Source organism: Cydia splendana, unplaced genomic scaffold, assembly GCF_910591565.1.
Source record: "Cydia splendana unplaced genomic scaffold, ilCydSple1.2 scaffold_50_ctg1, whole genome shotgun sequence".
NCBI lineage: Eukaryota > Metazoa > Arthropoda > Insecta > Lepidoptera > Tortricidae > Cydia > Cydia splendana.
The window spans coordinates 10,270-28,321 of NW_026946893.1; the positions used below are offsets into that span (position 1 = coordinate 10,270).

Below are 18,052 nucleotides of genomic sequence, written 5' to 3' on the forward strand. Positions count from 1 at the left end.
TTATATCGTTAATTAAATAAAAAAAATTGAAATCGGATTTTTTAATTGAACAGATAATAATAATAAAAAAAATAGATTATAATTCGCATTAAAGGTATAAGAGTATATGTAAGTTGAAATTATTTGACCTAAAATAATAATAATATTCTGTGTAAGTAATGTTTTCATGTATAAAATAATAATGCGTTTTGTAATAGTAATGAAGTGTTGACATATAAAATACTTCTATTTTACCAATAAAAGTTTGATTGATTAATTGCAATAGTGAAATGACTTGATTAAGTTTTTTTTTTTTGAAAACACGAAATTTATTTGTAACTGGTTAAGAGGGCCTTTGCAAAAATATATTAAATATGTTACCTATTGAAAACCAAACGGTGTGAAAGCTAACTTCTTGAACGTTAAATTGGATAATAATTTAAAAAGACCATAAGTGAAGTTGTTTAATGTCTGGAATAGTAGATTCTAGTGTTTAGTCAAAGTTAATGTTAGGTTAGTTTGTTAGTGGTTTTGTCTTTATGTTGGGAAATGGGTTTTGTTTTGAAATGTTAGGTTAGTTTGTTAGTGTTAGTGTTAGTTATGGGTGGTGGTGGGTTAGTGGTTTGTTTTGTTTTAAACGAAGGTAAATAATGTTATTATGACGTCAATGTTAGTGTTATTGTTGGGGTGGTTTTATTTTTTTAATTTTTTTTTATTGTGGAATTTAAAATATATAATGTAAGTTAATTGCAAAGATGGAAATAATGGAATGCACCCCCGTGTTAGTTATTTAATGTTGCTGATTGTAGTTTTTTGAGTTAACCATGCGACGCGTTATATGTGTATTGTTTGTTTAAATTTTGTTTATTTGTTTTAATTAACGAATGATGCACTGGTTGAAATTATTGATGGATATTAGAGAATGTTTTTGTTTTATTACTTGTTTTATTTTAATTAGTTGTTGATATTTAATTTTATCTATATGTATGTTTTATAACTTGTTTTATTTTAATAAGTTGTTGATATTCAATTTTATCTATATGTATGTTTTATAACTTGTTTTATTTTAATAAGTTGTTGATATTTAATTTTATCTATAGGCACATATATAACCGTTTTTTTTTACTGAGTTTTTTTTTTTGTTTACTTTAAAATTAATTACTTGTGGTTAACTGGTGAATATATTTTTTTTTAACATATATTCATGTTTTGCTTTTTCGTCATCAAGTAGTAATCATAATTAAGTAATAGATTATTAGATAGTAGAATTTGGAATATCGCTCGCAGACGTATCTGCATCTTTAAAGAATAGTTTATACATTATTAAGATTATAGTTTAGATTTAATAGACTATATTTTATGATAATTTTCGAGAGAGAGAAAAAAAAAATGTGTAAAGAAGATTATTTAGTTTGATGTAGGTACCTTTGTCCAGTCTTCATCCTGGTCTTCTATTGTAGTATTATTGGTGGTTATGGTCGCTTGGATGTGGCGTGTGGCTCGCCCTTTATTCTTCTTCCTTGATGTGTTGGCTTGGTGGTGTTGCTGAGTACGCTGTACTGGCGGGGTTGGCGGTTGGGGTCGATGGCGGGTATGTGGCTGCTTTCTTGTCCATTGTGCTGTTCTTGTAGGCTGTCCATCAGTATTTAATATGATTGTTACTGTGATTGTATTGCCGCACTGGGCTGAAGCTGTGCTCGGTTCCATAGTTGTTCAGGGTCGTAGCTGCGCGACGCGGTCTAGTGCTGTGCTTAGTGGTGCTGGCTAGCTGGCTTGCTGGGTGACTGGGTGGAAGCTGGCTGGCTGGATGGCTGGGCGGCGCAACTTAGACGATTCCGAAGGTGGTGATGATAACAGGACTGCTGAGCAGTCCCACTGGCAGGATCGCCATGTAATGTGGGGCGTTCGGGTAGATAATGAATACTAGAAAGTCTGCTGAATACTGAACATCTTTATTGAGTAAATTGGTGCTTATATACTAGTGGCCTACGTGAGTGGCATTTAGGTGACCTTTATGAAAATGTAATTAGAATTATTGTTTATTTTATTAAATATATTTTCTATTTATTAAATGTCACCTTAAATGTCACATGAAGTGTTGACCTTAATACTCAATACGTCATTTGCCTACTCACCGTACAGGAAGACCAGAGAGCTACCGTCCGATAACACTGCTCAGCACCCTCTCCAAGGTGTTCGAGCGGCTCCTACTGGGCAGGCTCCAGCCCTTCATCGAGCCACGGCCGGAGCAGTTCGGCTTCCGAGACGGCCATTCAACGACCCTGTGCAGCTCACCAGAGTACTCCACTTCATGACGGCGGCCATGAACAAGAAGGAGTACACAACAACCGTTTGCCTCGACATGGAGAAGGCCTTCGACAGAGTGTGGCACGAGGGACTTATCTACAAGCTGTCGAAGACCGAAGCACCCAGGCGAATAGTCAGGGTGGTGGCCTCCTTCCTGACTGACCGCCGCTTCAGAGTTGCAGTGGAGAACGCCGTCTCAGAGGAACACCCGATCCACGCGGGCGTCCCCCAGGGCAGTGTCCTCTCGCCTGCCTGCTACGCTCTCTACACTGACGACCTCCCAGTCATCGGAGACGTCAAGCTGGGCCTCTACGCGGACGACGCGGCACTCTTCGCCGCGTCCATCAACCTCAAGCATGCTGCCAAGAAACTCCAGAGGTCCCTTGACGCACTCCCCGACTGGCTCTCCAGGTGGAGGTTGTCAGTAAACGTCGGCAAGACACAGGCGCTGATCTCCGGCCACATCAACCAGCTCCCTCCGCCGCTTCGCCTGCACGGCGAACAGATCGCGTGGCTACCCCAGGTCAAGTACCTGGGCGTAACACTTGACCGGCGACTCACTATGAAGCCTCACGTGGACGAAGTGGTCCGGCGCGTGAAATGCGCTCGAACCCTGCTCCGTCCAGTGCTCTGCAGCAGCCTCCCCCGTCGCACGAAGCTGGGGATCTACAAAACCTACATACGGTCCCGCCTGACGTACGCAGCTCCAGCATGGTACGCCCTGGTGGCTGAAACAAACAAGAAGAGACTGCGTGCGCAGGAGAATGCGGCCCTGCGCACCATAGTAAATGCCCCCCGCTACGTGCGAAACGTAGACATCCAACGAGGCCTGAAATGGCAGAGCCTGGACGCCTTCGTGAGCCACCTCTCAACAAACATGTTCGAGCGCGCCGACCACTCAAGACACCATCACCTTCAGGGCATCGCGCCGCTGTACACACGCCCGCCGGATAACCGCCGCAGACTGCGCCAGCTCCCCAGAGCCCTGGCGCATGAAGAAGAAACGCCGGACAGTGGTTGAGGATCCCGCAGTCCACTAAGCCACTGATAGGCCACCGAGGGACACAAATGCCATGACAGGCCACTCGCATGGCCAGCTATGGCCATGAAGCCCCCGCCCTTAGAAAAAGGGCACTAAATAGACCCGCCCGTAGTTACGGGCGGCGATTCGAAACCGCCAAAAATCCCCAAAAGGGATGGGAAGGCATCTCATACCTCCCTTCGGGAGGTATGAAAGAAGCAGACAGTGCTCGTCACTCACTCATCAACAGCCACAGAGGCACCAGCCTCCCAACACTCTCCAAGTTTTCTTATAAACATACATATGTGTTTTTATTAAACTCCAACTACACTCCCGGTAATGGTGGTAGCGGTATCAAGAAGGTAATCTGCAGCAGCCAGCGTGTTCCAGCCGTCGTGTACGTGTCCTGACTTCGGAATCTGCGAGCCCCACAGGATCTACGCTCGACAACTACTATGGAAATGGGAATAAACAGTCATATGATGAGAACCGGGAAGTACCGGTACCGGGTCTTCAGTACCTGTTTTTTTGACACTATAAAATTGCCCGGGAGCATGCCCTATCTGGAACCGGGATTCCCGGTTCTTCCCGGTTCTCAAGGCGTCTTATGATCTTATGATCACATCTTTGATTATCAGAGTACACCGGTGAGAGGTCTACATTTTTGCTAAATAGTCCATTTTCTAGACTCGATATCTGTTTGTATTTTGGCATCGGCGTACATTACCGAGCCCAAGTACTTACAATGCTGTAGATATTTTTTATATGATGTTTCATTTATTGAGGTGGTATCTTGGTATTAGATACACAGTAGGTGTTAATAATTTAAGAACGTCGCCCCATCACGAGGAAGCAATACATTTAAAATAGTTAGACGGACAAAAACGACAGGCTAAAATAAACACAATAAGTTCAAGCGAAACCATATAAACAAGCTAGTGTAATTTATGAGTTATCCGATGTATAGTTTCGAGGAAATTACAAAAAAAAACTACGCAAACAAAGTCTATTCTGGCTTTCACTGGGAGATATAAAGGGCCGTCACTGTACACAACGCAGTAGAAAACATGTCGAATTATTGTACAGTTTCGTTTGAAGTATCCACAGTCAGTCTGAAGTAGGGCATGCAGTACCGGTCCCGGTACCAAGAATTACATTTCCCGGTTCTGAGCATGTCTGGAACTAGGGCATGCAGTACCGGTCCCGGTACTAATTCTTGGTGAATTACATTTCCCGGTTCTGAGCATGTCTGGAACCGGGATTCCCGGTTCTTCCCGGTTCTCAAGGCGTCTTATGATAATTTTAAAGAAATTGTTTGTGTTAACGTACAATCTTTATGAATGACTTATTTTCATATAAATAATTGCATAAGTATTAATAAATGACTTATTTTATAATAAAATAAAAACATTATTTGGTGTTCCAACCTATTTTACGCAATTAACCGGCACACATTGCCTCCGCCTGGGCCAAGCCATACGGCCGTAGCATAGTCGATGCACTCAGCACTATAGTACGGGAAGTAGTGTCATAACATAAGGTGCAAATTTTGGTATCGGATGAATTCACTTAGCACAGATGTACGTAAAGCTAAGCTAATTGAGCCCGGTAGACATCCGCCACCCCCTGGCAGGTAGGCAGGAGGGGCAGTCAAAGTAATTTGTAATGGATTCAAGCTTTCAACTCCTTTTTAACCCCGTTACAGGATGATTTTTTAAAAACGCACAAATTACTTTTCTTGTATTCTAATAATATGCGCATATAAAAAGTTTCAAGCCCCACACTCGAAAAAAATTTTGAAATCGCTTCTTATCTCTTGTACACATTATAAATGTAACCTGGTGTGCAAATTTCAACTTTCTATCATTTGAAGTTTCGGCTGATAATGTAAAAGTTGAATAAAAAAAATAGCAAACCGATTTTGATTTGAGCGTCACTATTTTTATTTTTTTCTATTAAACTGTACATTAAATGTCTCAAATATGATTTCCTCATGCCCGATTTATCTGTAAATGATACCAAACTCGAGGTGGTAGGTAAATAGAAGCTGATAGAAGGTGTGTAACTTTGGATGGCCCCCTGCCTACCCACCAGGGGGTGACGGATGGCTACCGGGCTGGATTGGTTTAGCTTTACGTATAATTCATCTGTGCCAAGTGAATTCATCCGATACCAAAATTTGCACCTTATGACACTACTTCCCGTACTATAGTGCTGAGTGCATCGACTTCCCTCACTACTATGACGGCACGGCATACAGTGTTACACAACTTAAAAATTCGATCCGAGAACGGAATATTTTCATATAAAACCAATTTCCTAGAAGAAGAATATTCGAATATAATATCCTACTTAAGATTTAAACGTTGTTTTAAAATATACCTTAAGTCAACCGGGTCAAAATGTATAGATAGACACCTAATTCATCTAAATAGGTGTAATTTGGTAGCTTTAAGGCTCCATCGGGACATACGACACAAACATACATAGATTGCTAATACCATAGTCGTTTATGTAATCGGCATAAAAGTACTGAGCGATGTTTCACATAAAAACAAAAGTGAAATAGAAAGTTTGGTGAATTTTTACAATTTACCATTATAAAAAAAAAAAAAAATTCATTTATTTCGAGTAACGAGGACTCATAATCACAATAATATACAATTACATTAAAATTACATTAAACAAAATAAATAACATTAACATACACTATATATTCTAAATACTACTCACAGCACAACAAACATTATTTTAAAACATGCCGGTCGCAACAATGCCGCATGTAGGGGCAGTCGACTCTGTCGGCAATCATGGCCAGGACGGCATTGGGGCTAGCTCGCACCCTACGGACCAAGGCGGCACCGCGCGCGCGCATGCTCGCGGAGAAACACGCCGTGCGCGCCTCCGCGAACATGCCCGACGCGCTGCAGTAGCGAGGCAGCCCCATCAGCGCCCTGTACGGTTACCATCAGTTTGTCACTGACATAAACACCGTCGAGAACGTAATTTACTTTCTATACATCTCGCTCGCACTCGCATATTAGTGCAAACGGGATGTATAGAAAGTAAATTACGTTCTCGACGGCGTTTACGTCAGTGACAAACTGATGGTAACCGTACTGAACGCATTGTTAAACTGCACACGGAGGGTGTTGTAGGCTTTCTGAGTGTAGTTCGCCCACAGGCTGCACGTGTACAGAGACGTGCAGTACGCTCTAAAAAGCGTTACTTTCACGTCCCAGGAACACCTTGCAAACCTCCGGGCGATCATGTTAGCTCTAACACATAAAGCCCGATGTCACGCTCACGCTCGATGTCAGCACTGTCCTTGAGGTCGGTTGTAACGATATGGCCAAGATATTTAAATTGTTGTACTCTTTCCAGAGGTACGCCATTCAGATATATAGGGGGCACGTCCAATACTCGTTTAGACCCAACCTCAAAGACCATATACTGGCTTTTAACGGCATTGTACATTAAACCGTGGTCACTAACGTACTCCTCACAGGTTTTAAGTAAGGTGCGAAGGCCACACATTGACGCGCTCAGCAGGACCATATCGTCTGCATAACTCAAGTTATTTACGCAAATACCATCCACATGACAGCCGGTATGCCGACTGCTGAGCTCGACAATAAGTGCATTCATGTACAAGTTGAAGAGTGAGGGAGACGTTAGACCTCCCTGTCTCACACCACACTCCAGCCTGTACTCCTCCGACATCTCTCCTGCCCATCTGACGCTGTTGACCTGGTGTCCGTACCAGTGCCTGAAAATGTTAACTAGTTCCTGAGGCAAATTAATGCTCTCAAGCTTTCTCCATAAACGCTCGTAGGACACCATGTCAAACGCTTTGGATAAATCCAAAAAACAAGCGTAGACAGGGGTTTTACGGTCCGTGTAGTATCTGATGACTAGGGCTTGCAATTCGAATATTCGAATATTCGAATTTGTCGAATATTCGACGTGTTTTGATATTCGAATATTCGGCCGCTCAGGTTTCGAATATTCGAATATTTTTTATTACTATAAAAAATATATTTCATCCGCTGTAGTTACAGTTTCTGTGTGTTATCCGGGTATTTACAGTGAATGAGGAATAGTAGGTAGTTACTAGTTAGGTACCCAAATACGAAAGAAATAATATTTTTACTGTATTCCTCTCGATAGACTTCGTGAATACAGTGAAACCTAACTCAATTTGAAAAAAAAAACGAAATCAAAAAGTATACTGTTATTTTTACGGTGCGTAAATTTTAAGTTAAAGGGTCATTCTGTTTATTCAGTGCAAGCGTAAGTTAAGCGATTTTTTGAAGACTAAACCTTGCCCGCACTTATCGCAATTCTCAAATTTGATCATACCAAACTGCCCAACTAGGTAATCTAACTATGCACCTTTAGCTGACGAATAATCCACCCAGTAGTCAACTAACTTTTTCCCTTAAATATTCCAATATTATATAATTAAGCCGACCATTAGGAATAAAAACTTGCCAAAACAAATAAAGTTAATAAAGATTCAAAATACAATGGAATTAAAGGCCTTTTACAGGCCTCTGAGTGACTACAAGTTAATTTAAATCAGAAAATAATTACCTAATAAAAAAAGAATCTTACATAGCTAGGTGTTTGGATGGTTAAAGTTATATTATTTCACGCAACGCCGCATTTATAATAAAAGTTTTATCTATAAATATTGGATACGTCTTATTTTGGCGTTTTACTTGTTTTTATAAATGTGGGCATCTCATAGTAGGATGATAAAATCTAGTCAGTCAAGTGGATTTCTGTAAAATATCATTAGTTTTAGCAATATGAGAAAAAAGCTTTTGAATAGAACGATAATAAACCGATTTCTCGTTATTTTTCTTATTTTTTATAATATTCGAATAATTATTCGAATATTCGAATTCGAATATGTCGCCAGAAAAAGTCGAATATTCGAATACCTGAAAGTTTCGAATATTTGCAATCCCTAGGGCCAAGGAGGTGGATTCCACCACTATCCGCTGGGTGCAAAGCATGCTCTCAAGCAGAGTGGTTAGGCTAGACTTGCTTAACACTACACTCGAAGTGACCACTGTGAGAGGCTGCCCGCAGGGAGGTGTCCTATCTCCCTTGCTCTGGACTCTCGCGGTGGATGGACTTCTGCACAAGATGGCGGAGCTCCGAATCGACACTCAGGGGTACGCAGACGACCTTGTTGTGACGGTGAGGGGCAACTGCCAAAGTACTTTATCAGACCTTATGCAGAGGGCTCTCAACACCATAAATACATGGTGCGGGGAGAATGAATTGTCTATCAATGCAGATAAGACAATTATAGTACCATTCACGAACAAGCGGAAACTAGACAAACTTAAACCGCTTGTCATGAATGGTACCTAAAGCCATTCCGTTCTCAACAGAGGTCAAATATCTGGGGGTAACACTGGACCAGAAACTGACCTGGAACAAGCATGTGGACGGAACTATACAGAAGGCTAGATCAGCCTTGGCAATATGCTGTCGTTTAGCAGGCAACAGATGGGGTCTAAAACCCAAAATTGCCTTATGGCTGTACACATCTATAGTGAGGCCGATAGTGTTTTACACCTCTGTAGCATGGTACAGGAAAACGACGCAGAAGGTAACAGTGACGATGCTTGGCAGCCTGCAAAGAACTGCCTGTGTCATCGTCACTGGGGCCATGTCATCCTCCCCGACGGCAGCCCTAGAGGCCATACTAAATCTACCGCCCCTTCACTTGCATCTGGAATTGGAGGCGAGATCTAGTATGCTTAGAACAGCGGGCGCGAGGAGAGGTAATTGGTTATCGCAAACTCTGAGACTGTTTAAGGAATCAGTGTACGATATTCCTGTTCTTGGGATGCCAGTCGACACTATGTCACCCAAATTTTGTCCACTCAAGCTTTACTCAGTGGAACTCCCCAAAAGGGAGGACTGGTCAAACAGTCAAATTAAGTGGAAAGAAGGAAGCCTGAGGTGGTACACTGATGGCTCCAAATCCGGATCTGAAGTAGGCTGCGGAGTATATGGTGAAGCGCCTAGGAAAAGCATCAGCTTAAACCTAGGACGTTTTTGCTCTATATTCCAGGCCATTCTAGAATGTGCGTCAATCAATCTGCAAAGCAACTACGGCAACCACACTATCTATATCCATTCGGATAGCCAGGCGGCACTCTTAGCCCTAACCTCTGATGTCACCACATCGAGGCTGGTTGAGAACTGCAGGCAACTATTGAACAACCTTGGAGCCAGGAACAAGGTTGTTCTACGTTGGGTCCCGGGGCATGCGGGTATCGTAGGAAACGAGAAGGCCGACGAACTCGCGCGCGCAGGGGCTAAGGGGAAGAACTACAGTCCTGAGCCTTTTTGTGGTATTCCCAAAAGCCTAACGTGGCTCACCCTAAAGACCTACTGTCACTACAAAACCATTGAACTCTGGAGAGAAACAACAGGTTTGAACCATTCCAAAGCGCTTATCAAGGCCTTCAGCAAAAAGGCGTCCTCGAACGCCTTAGCGCTGTCTAGGAACCAACTGCGCAACCTGGTAAGGGTGCTTACCTACTGGGCATTGCGGCCTAAATAAGCACATGCAAACTATGGGGAAACGTGACATGGGGCGGTGCAGACTCTGTATGGAGGCAGAGGAGACGCCCTTGCACATCCTCACAGATTGCCCTTGCCTACTGCGTACTCGTGACCTAATCCTGGGCGGACATATTACGCCCGGAGGAGGTAAAGTCTCTCGTGACCAAAAAGATCCTGCAGCTGTTTGAAGTTGCAGGTTTGGATCGAGAGTTGTAGTAGGTGGCGATCACAATAGATCAGGAATGGTCGCAGTGATACATAGGCTTTGGAGCCTTATATAGGCCCTAAAAAGAAGAAGAAGAAGAAGATGGGTGTCATTTAATCGATCTGCAGAATATTCCTATTTTGATGAACAAAAGTATATATTTGGTCAGCAGAAATTGATACTTCGTCAGCAACTTATGGTAGGCAAGTATTTCTAAACCAGTTCGCAATTAATGTCACACTGAGTTACTCTAAATTAATGGTTGGCAAATTAATTATTTGAGCGGCAGTGAGCGATCCACCATTAATCAAATTTTATTAAGCAATCAGTGGATAAGCGAATTATTTCATTTTGGATTACAATTTAACTGATCCGCAAAAATTGGTTAGCTGAAAAATCAGTTGATCAGCAAATGTAGTGGGTGCGCTTCGCGTACACTCACACTACCTTAATTTAGCCCTATATAAGCTCTTACATTATGTTATTCAAGTCATTGTAGATCGATAATCGAAGCAAGTACTTTCATTCAACGTCCCACCTCACATGGCGACCCTGCCAGTGCGGCCTTGTGCTGCACTGGCGGCGCGCCGCGCCAGCCAGTGAAAGTCAAGAAGAGTATTGAAAAAAAAAATGGACAGTAATAATTAAAGGACATTTGTGCTAAATGTAAAACAAATTTAAATAATTAAAAGTGGACTATTTGAACACTTACAGTGAATTGGTTTGGTGGAACAATTAGTGATATAAAAATTCGTGACTACTGACGCATGAAATAACGAGGAGAGTGCAGTGAAATATATTTTGGACCTTTAAAACGTGAAAATCTTATCAATGGCAACAGAAATTTTAATTCGAATCGACATAGGCAAAAAGTGAAATAAAAATGCCTCATTTAAAATTAATAAAAATAGAAGGAGGAACTTAAAATGATGGTTGCAGCAGGGAGTTGTTCTTGTCGCTGGACAACGTTGCGGTCTGGAGTTGCTGATGTCCTTGGACCAGGTTCCGTGCATCCCGGTTTTTCCATCAAGCAACTTACAAAAAGATTAGTTGACAATCCGTGTGGAAAGGACAGTGTACCGTAATAGCATGAGCTGATAAGATTATTTTTATTTCGTTTAATTAAGTGTTATTGTTTTAGTTTTGACGCATAAAAAAAAGTATTAATAATAAGTTCGATATTGAGTGTTATCATACAAAATATTTCCAGAAAGAAAAAGTCCAGTTTAAGTGTAAGGTAATTTAAAGGTAATTATAAGGTTAAAGAAAAGTAAGTTTTTTATGCCTTGTAATATAAATATCGAGAGGTAAATGTATTTAGCGAAGTAGGATTTAATACATATAATAGTACGCTGCTTGATGACGAAACTAATTTGGTTAAAACGTTGGTACATAATTATTTCATTTCTCAATAACATTTTTAAAATTAAATCAAACCAAATATTGTTATACACTTCTATTGACCGTTATATATTTTGTTTTAAATTTAAAATGTATCAATCCAATTGTATTTCAGTGTTACGAAAACTTTTGTTTTAAAATTATTCCGAATACATTGCACAAATCACTTAGAGGTAATTTCATCATCACTTACGTATAAAGCACATTGGTCACGTTGCTACCACGATTGGTATGCGCCGTTTGTAATTTCAGCTCAAATTTCAAAGTAAACATTGTAGCATTGTGCATCGATTTAGGAGTGATTCTCAAAATAGTGGCATCTTAACCTGTCATCGAGTTTTTGAATTGAATGTATCTTTATTTGCTCTTTTTCATACGAAACAAAAATGTATCTAGATAAACTAAAATAATGTTTATCGAGGCCAAGAGTGATGACATGCTTAAGCGACAGTATTGCACTTTCAGTAGACAACCGAGGTCTGTGTAATGTTTAGGAAAAGTACAATGAAACACTCCATATGCTAACTCAAAGAGAACTGATTTATTTTCACCAAGCCTACCCTCAGTACATGCATTCCTAATCTACCTACATATACAACATGTCCCTTCTTCACAACGGGATATAGATAGGTACGAGTAAGTATACTTAGGTCTAATGATTATGATTGTCTTAGTTATACTTTATCTTACAAAAGCCTAACAAGATGACAGAATGATTACATAATTATAACATGCCAAATAATTTGTACTTAATTTATTTATTTTTTTTACATTAAATAATAAAGTTAACTTATTTACATGCCTTTAGTACCGCCAAATACAATTGTATATTTTATAGTGTCTATTTATCTATGTACATACTATTTATTTCAATATTATTTTTACATGTATTGTATTAATCCTACTTATTATATGTGTAACAGTAAGTTTATTATGCATGGGTGCATTAACTGTCTAGTTGTATAATAATTAAATTCAATTACGTATATTGGCATAAAAAGTTTTAATACTAATTAGTCTAATTAGGTACAAATGTTTATTAATTCGGTAACTTTATTCAACATCTTTTAGGTGTTTCTCGTATACATTTTTTTTTATATGAAACAATATTTATATAAGTAGGTACCTACATACTTTTAGCCAGTAACAGTGTAGTATTTTTATGATACTTAGGTACATTATATATATATTACAAACGGTCGGGTGGATGGACCTGCCGGCCGGAGCGCGTTACGTAACAGCCACCTGTGTTTGCGCGCCCGGGGTTATTATTGCTGACAGTGCGTTGCGATTGTGTATCGGAATTAGCATTATTGTTATCTTCGAAGTCGTCATAATATTTATGAGTAACGTTAGGATTTTGGTCGCGGATTGGTTGGTCACTCATTTGGTTATTTTGTGGTTGTGATAAAATGTGCTGTCTGTTTCTGCGGTATCGTGACCCGTCCGGCGCACGTAGCCAGTAGGAGCGAGGCTGAGCCGCTTGACCTTCGACTCGTGCTGGCATCCATCGTGCTTCGCGGCCAGTGTTTGACTCCCGCCGCATTCGTACCTGCTCGTTTGGTACAAGCGGTTTTAGTGACCGGGTTCCGACATCGTAATGTTTTTTTGGATTTTTGATTTTTCTCTAACCGACATTTTTGAACAGTTGCTGAGGTTGGTACCTTTGGCGCAAGTAGTTGTTCTGAGACCGACAATCTGGTATTAAGCCTTCGCGCCATGAGAAGTTGTGTTGGGGAGTATGACTCGCCGGAGACCGGAGTGTTGCGGAAGTTTAAAAGCGCCAAATATAGATCCGTGCCATCACTCTGCGCTTTTTCCATCAACTTTTTAACCGTTTGCACGTTTCTTTCCGCAAGGCCGTTCGCTCGAGGATAGTAAGGTGAACTCGTGACGTGTTCGAATTCCCATTTTTCTACAAAAGATTGGAACACTGCCGAGGTAAACTGTCGGCCATTATCCGATACGAGTTTCTTAGGAATACCGTGGCGAGCAAAAATGGATTTAATTTGGTTAATTATGGTTTCATTTCGAATATCAGATAAAGAAACAACTTCGACATATTTGGAATAATAATCAACAACTAAGATGTAATGTTTGTTTCTAAATTCAAATAGATCAGTTGCTAATACTTCCCAGGGTTTCCCAGGTACTTGATGCGAGCGCATCGGCTCGCGCGGTTGTGCGGCGCGGCGCTCGGCGCACGTCGCGCACGAAGCCACTAGCGCCTCCACCTGCGCCGACATGCCTGGCCACCACATCACGTCTCGTGCTCGGTACTTGCATTTTTCAATACCTAAATGCCCCTCGTGAGTTCTCTGCAGCATTTCTTTCCTAAGGCTAGTAGGTATTACAACGCGGTTGCCACGGAAAACTATACCTTTTATTACATGAAGCTCCTCCTTAATAGCCCAGTAAGGCTTAGCCTCACTTTCTAGGATACTTTTAGTGTGCGGCCAGCCTTTCAGGCAATATTGCCTAACGTTCCCGAGCCCTGGGTCGTTATCCGTTTCCTCTTTGATCTTCTTCAGCTTGTCAGAGCTAAAGTTAACGCTGTCGTACAGGGCGTTAACGTGAACATCAATGTCACTTCCAATTTTGTCGTCGCACGCGTCGTCGGTCGGGGCTCGCGATAGCGTGTCGGCAACATACATTAGTCTCCCGGGAACGTATTTTATTTCTATAGAGTATTTCTGTAGTCTCAGTAACATCCTCTGTAGTCGTACAGGCGTATCATTGAGTGCTTTTCTGAATATGGCCTCTAGAGGTTTATGGTCGCTTTCCACTAATACACTTTTATGACCATAAATAAATTGATGGAATTTTTGGCAGCCAAACAGAATCGCCAACAATTCTTTTTCAATTTGCGCCCAACGCGTTTCGGCAGGCGTGAGCGTGCGGGCGGCAAAGGCGACCGGCCGCCCGCCCTGCAGCAAGCACGCGCCCAGCCCTCGCGAACTGGCATCTACCGACACCACCACCCCCTCCCCGGGGTCGTAATATCGTAGCGTTGGCGCCTCCATTAAACATTTTTTAACTCTCTGAAATGCGCTGGTATGCATTTCATACCACTGAAATTCGCTATCTCTCTTTAGCAGTCCTCTCAATGGTTCTACCAGTTCAGCATAGTTTGGCAAGAATCTCGACACATAATTCGTCATCCCGAGGAACCTCTCCAAATCCTTCCTGCAACTAGGAGGAGGCATGTCTCTGATCGCCTTCACTCGGTCGCCGTCGGGGCGCATACCCTTGGCGTCAAACACGTGACCTAGATATTTCACTTCTTCTACGCCCAAAACACATTTTTCTTTATTAAACCTCACTCCGTAGTCTAACGCGCGCTGTAGCACGGCCTCTAACCTTGAGTCGTGTTCTTCTTTTGTTCTCCCGTACACAAGCAAGTCATCAATGAAGCATTCCACTCCCTCCATTGAAAATATCTTGACCATTGCATTATGGAATACCTCCGATGCAGAACAGATGCCAAAAGGTAAACGTAAAAATTTCCATCTCCCAAATGGTGTGGCAAAGGTACACAGCTTTGAACTATACTCATCAAGAACGATCATGTAAAAACCCTTGCTAGCATCTAAATGTGAAAAATATTTAGCTCCCGATAGATTCGCTGTAACCTCGTCTAGTGTAGGAAGTTGAAAGTGACTACGTTTGATCGCCGTATTTAAATTTTGTGGATCTATACACAATCGCAATTTGCCATCCGGTTTCTCCACGAGAACAATACTCGACACCCAGTCGGTAGGTTCATCCACGGGTTCAATAATACCTAGCTCCTGCAGACGGTCCAGCTCCTCGCGCAGTCGTGGCCTTAATTTAATAGGTATCTTTCTCGAACCTCTTACGACCGGAGGAACTGACTCGTCCACAGTTAATTTGTGTACACCGGGTAAACGGCCGATCCCATGAAATACAACTTTATATTTATTTACTAACTCAGTACAGTTACCATTATTAGAAATCTCGTTTACTCTTTTAATTAAATTTAACTCACTGCATAAATCTCGGGACAATAAATTATTACAATTGACGTCTAGCACGTAAATTTTGCCCTTTGCATTTTTCTCACTGTTATGATGCGACAATTCAGCTATAAAATATCCCACCACAGGTAAAACGTTCTTACTAACCTCCCGCAATACCGTACCAGCATTGCTCAAAATGTCCTCACTGTACCCTGCCGCCCTGAAGCTGCCGCGCGACATGACGCAGGCGTCGGCACCACTGTCCAGCTTGAACGTCACAGGAACTCCGTTCACCGCCACACTCTCGAACCACCCCTTGCTTTCGACCGACAAAATCTCCACTCCCTGTATTATCAGTTCCTCGCAATCACTTATTTCGTCTGTAGCATTATACACTTCCCGCACATAATTACTTCTGCAACACCTCATAAAATGTCCGACACGATCACATCTGAAACATTTAACTTTGTACGCGGGACATTGATCACGTTCGTGTACATAGTCGCAGTTTGAACATTTAATTTTAGAGCCAGTCCCGCCACGATACTGTTGTTGCGCTCTAGGGCTTCCAATACCGGGATCCCGGGATCCCGAAATACCGGGATCCCGTCTGTTTAAACGCATTTTTCAATACCGGTATTTTTTAATGCAATACCGGGATCCCGGTATTTTCAAAAACAAGGAAAATGTGCCGATTATAACATTTAAAATCCATTAAAATGATCAAATTCGGCTGTATCAAGAAGATTACTTGTCCATTTAATTAAAGAAGATCATTTAATTGAACCAAGATCTGTGCATATGCGTTAGATAAATATTTCGTGATGAGTTCTGATGTTCAGGATATGATATTAATATAATTAATTCTTAAAATTATATCAAAAAGTAGAAAGAAATTAATTGTAGTATGGCAAACGAATTTTTGGTGGCAAATTTGAATATATATTGGCTGGTTTATAAGGATGAACTAAAATTGTGACTGGTGAAGTCAACAAGGCGGATAAAATGATTTATTTGTTTATTGAAAACACGTTTACATGGCATTACAGTGTATAAATAATACGTCATGAAAGTTAGTTACATTTAGATTACAGTACTTGATACATTTATAAGGTTGACTAAATTATTACAGTTGAACAACGACTATCATCCATCCTCTCACAATACCTCAGACATTCACTGCACACCGCCGTACATCGCCACGCAAACATATCGCAGTCAGTAGCTGATGTCAGGAGCGCATTTAACAGTGTGAGAGCACGAAGAAGTGGCGAGTTCTTACGCGACACAGTGCGAGCCGCCGGCACTGCCAATAAGTCGCGTCGGCGGCGCCTGAGAGCTATCCTGGGAACGTCAGGGACAAACAGTCGTACCAGACGGCAGACCACCTCTGGGCAGTCTGACTCGCTGCGCAGGACCCGCAAAGCCGTAGTCAATAAAGAAAAGTTTCGCCTGACCTCTAACGAGTTATAACCGAGGGTCCCTAACAAGTATTTGGTTGGGTACAGAAACGGGTAATACCCGTACAATTTCTTGTACAAGAATCTTAAAAAAGCTTTTTGAACCTTTTCGAGTAATAAGGCATATGTTGACTCGTGTCGGTGCCACACGACCGACGATCCCTCCAACTTACTTCTAACCAAGGCGTTATAAACCAGTTTCAGTGCTAATGGCTCTTTAAAGTCGCGCATGATTGCCAACCTGGAGGGTGAAATGATAATTATTGCAGATGGCGATTATTGTTTAATATCCTAAGCTAAGGACATACATATCTGGTGTTACAGTGAGCCTTTTTTTAATAAACCTCAAATTTTTTAAGCGATTCTTAGTCAATACCGGGATCCCGGGATCCCGGTATTGATGAAGACAGTTTCGGTATTAATACCGGTATTGAAAGAAGTCCGGTATTTGGAAGCCCTAGTTGCGCTCGTCGCGCTATCGGCACACCTGGCGCAGCGGCGCGAGATGTGGTCGGCGTCGGCGTCGGCGCGCGGCGGTGAGGGCGCACGCGAACTTGCTCGACGTCGGCGAGCGGCGCGCTTGTACTTCCCCGTGTCGATTCCGCGCTCGCTCCGCCCCGCACCGCTCCCGCCTGCTCACTCGCTAACTCTGCTGCGCGACACCAAGCCGTCGCATCCTCCAATTTTAAATCTCTCTTTCTTAACATTCTCTCTCTTAATTGACCATCTTTAATTCCCCGGATCACTTGAGTTAGAATTAAACTTTCCCTCAAAGTTCCAAACTCGCACGTTTTACTTTTCACACGAAGTGACGCTAAGTACTTCTCAAAATTTTCACTCGCTTGATATGTCTCAAAGAATAAGTGTCGTTCAAAATTAACATTTTTCTGTGGGTCACAGCGGTCAGCGAACTTTTGACATAACGCCTCATAATCACTTTGTTCGCTCGAACTAATATCAAATTCTTCATATAGGTCACGACCAGTTTTTCCTATGACATGAAGTAATAGGGCACATTTTTCACGACTTGGGGACTTCTCTCGGCCTGATGCGATTAGGTACCAATCGAACGTTTGTTTCCAATCCCGCCAGTTATCGGCGAGGT

General features: G+C 41.9%; 1 protein-coding gene across 1 annotated transcript; it reads left to right on the forward strand.

Annotated features, from left to right (window-relative positions):
* The first annotated feature begins 6,117 nt into the window (after positions 1 to 6,117).
* Positions 6,118 to 10,728, forward strand: LOC134805718 (uncharacterized). The gene is made up of 4 exons (XM_063778963.1): positions 6,118 to 6,236; positions 8,287 to 8,537; positions 8,716 to 9,860; positions 10,606 to 10,728. The coding sequence occupies exons 1-4, from the start codon at positions 6,118 to 6,120 to the stop codon at positions 10,726 to 10,728; spliced, it is 1,638 nt and encodes a 545-aa protein (XP_063635033.1).
* The last annotated feature ends 7,324 nt before the right edge of the window (positions 10,729 to 18,052 follow it).

Bases quoted from the DNA above. Each gene is read 5' to 3' on its own strand.
- LOC134805718 (XM_063778963.1), top strand. From the start codon at position 6,118: ATGGCCAGGACGGCATTGGGGCTAGCTCGCACCCTACGGACCAAGGCG. The intron at 6,237-8,286 runs GTAGCGAGGCAG...TGCAATCCCTAG, and splicing joins AACATGCCCGACGCGCTGCA to GGCCAAGGAGGTGGATTCCA. The intron at 8,538-8,715 runs GTACTTTATCAG...CGTTCTCAACAG, and splicing joins GGTGAGGGGCAACTGCCAAA to AGGTCAAATATCTGGGGGTA.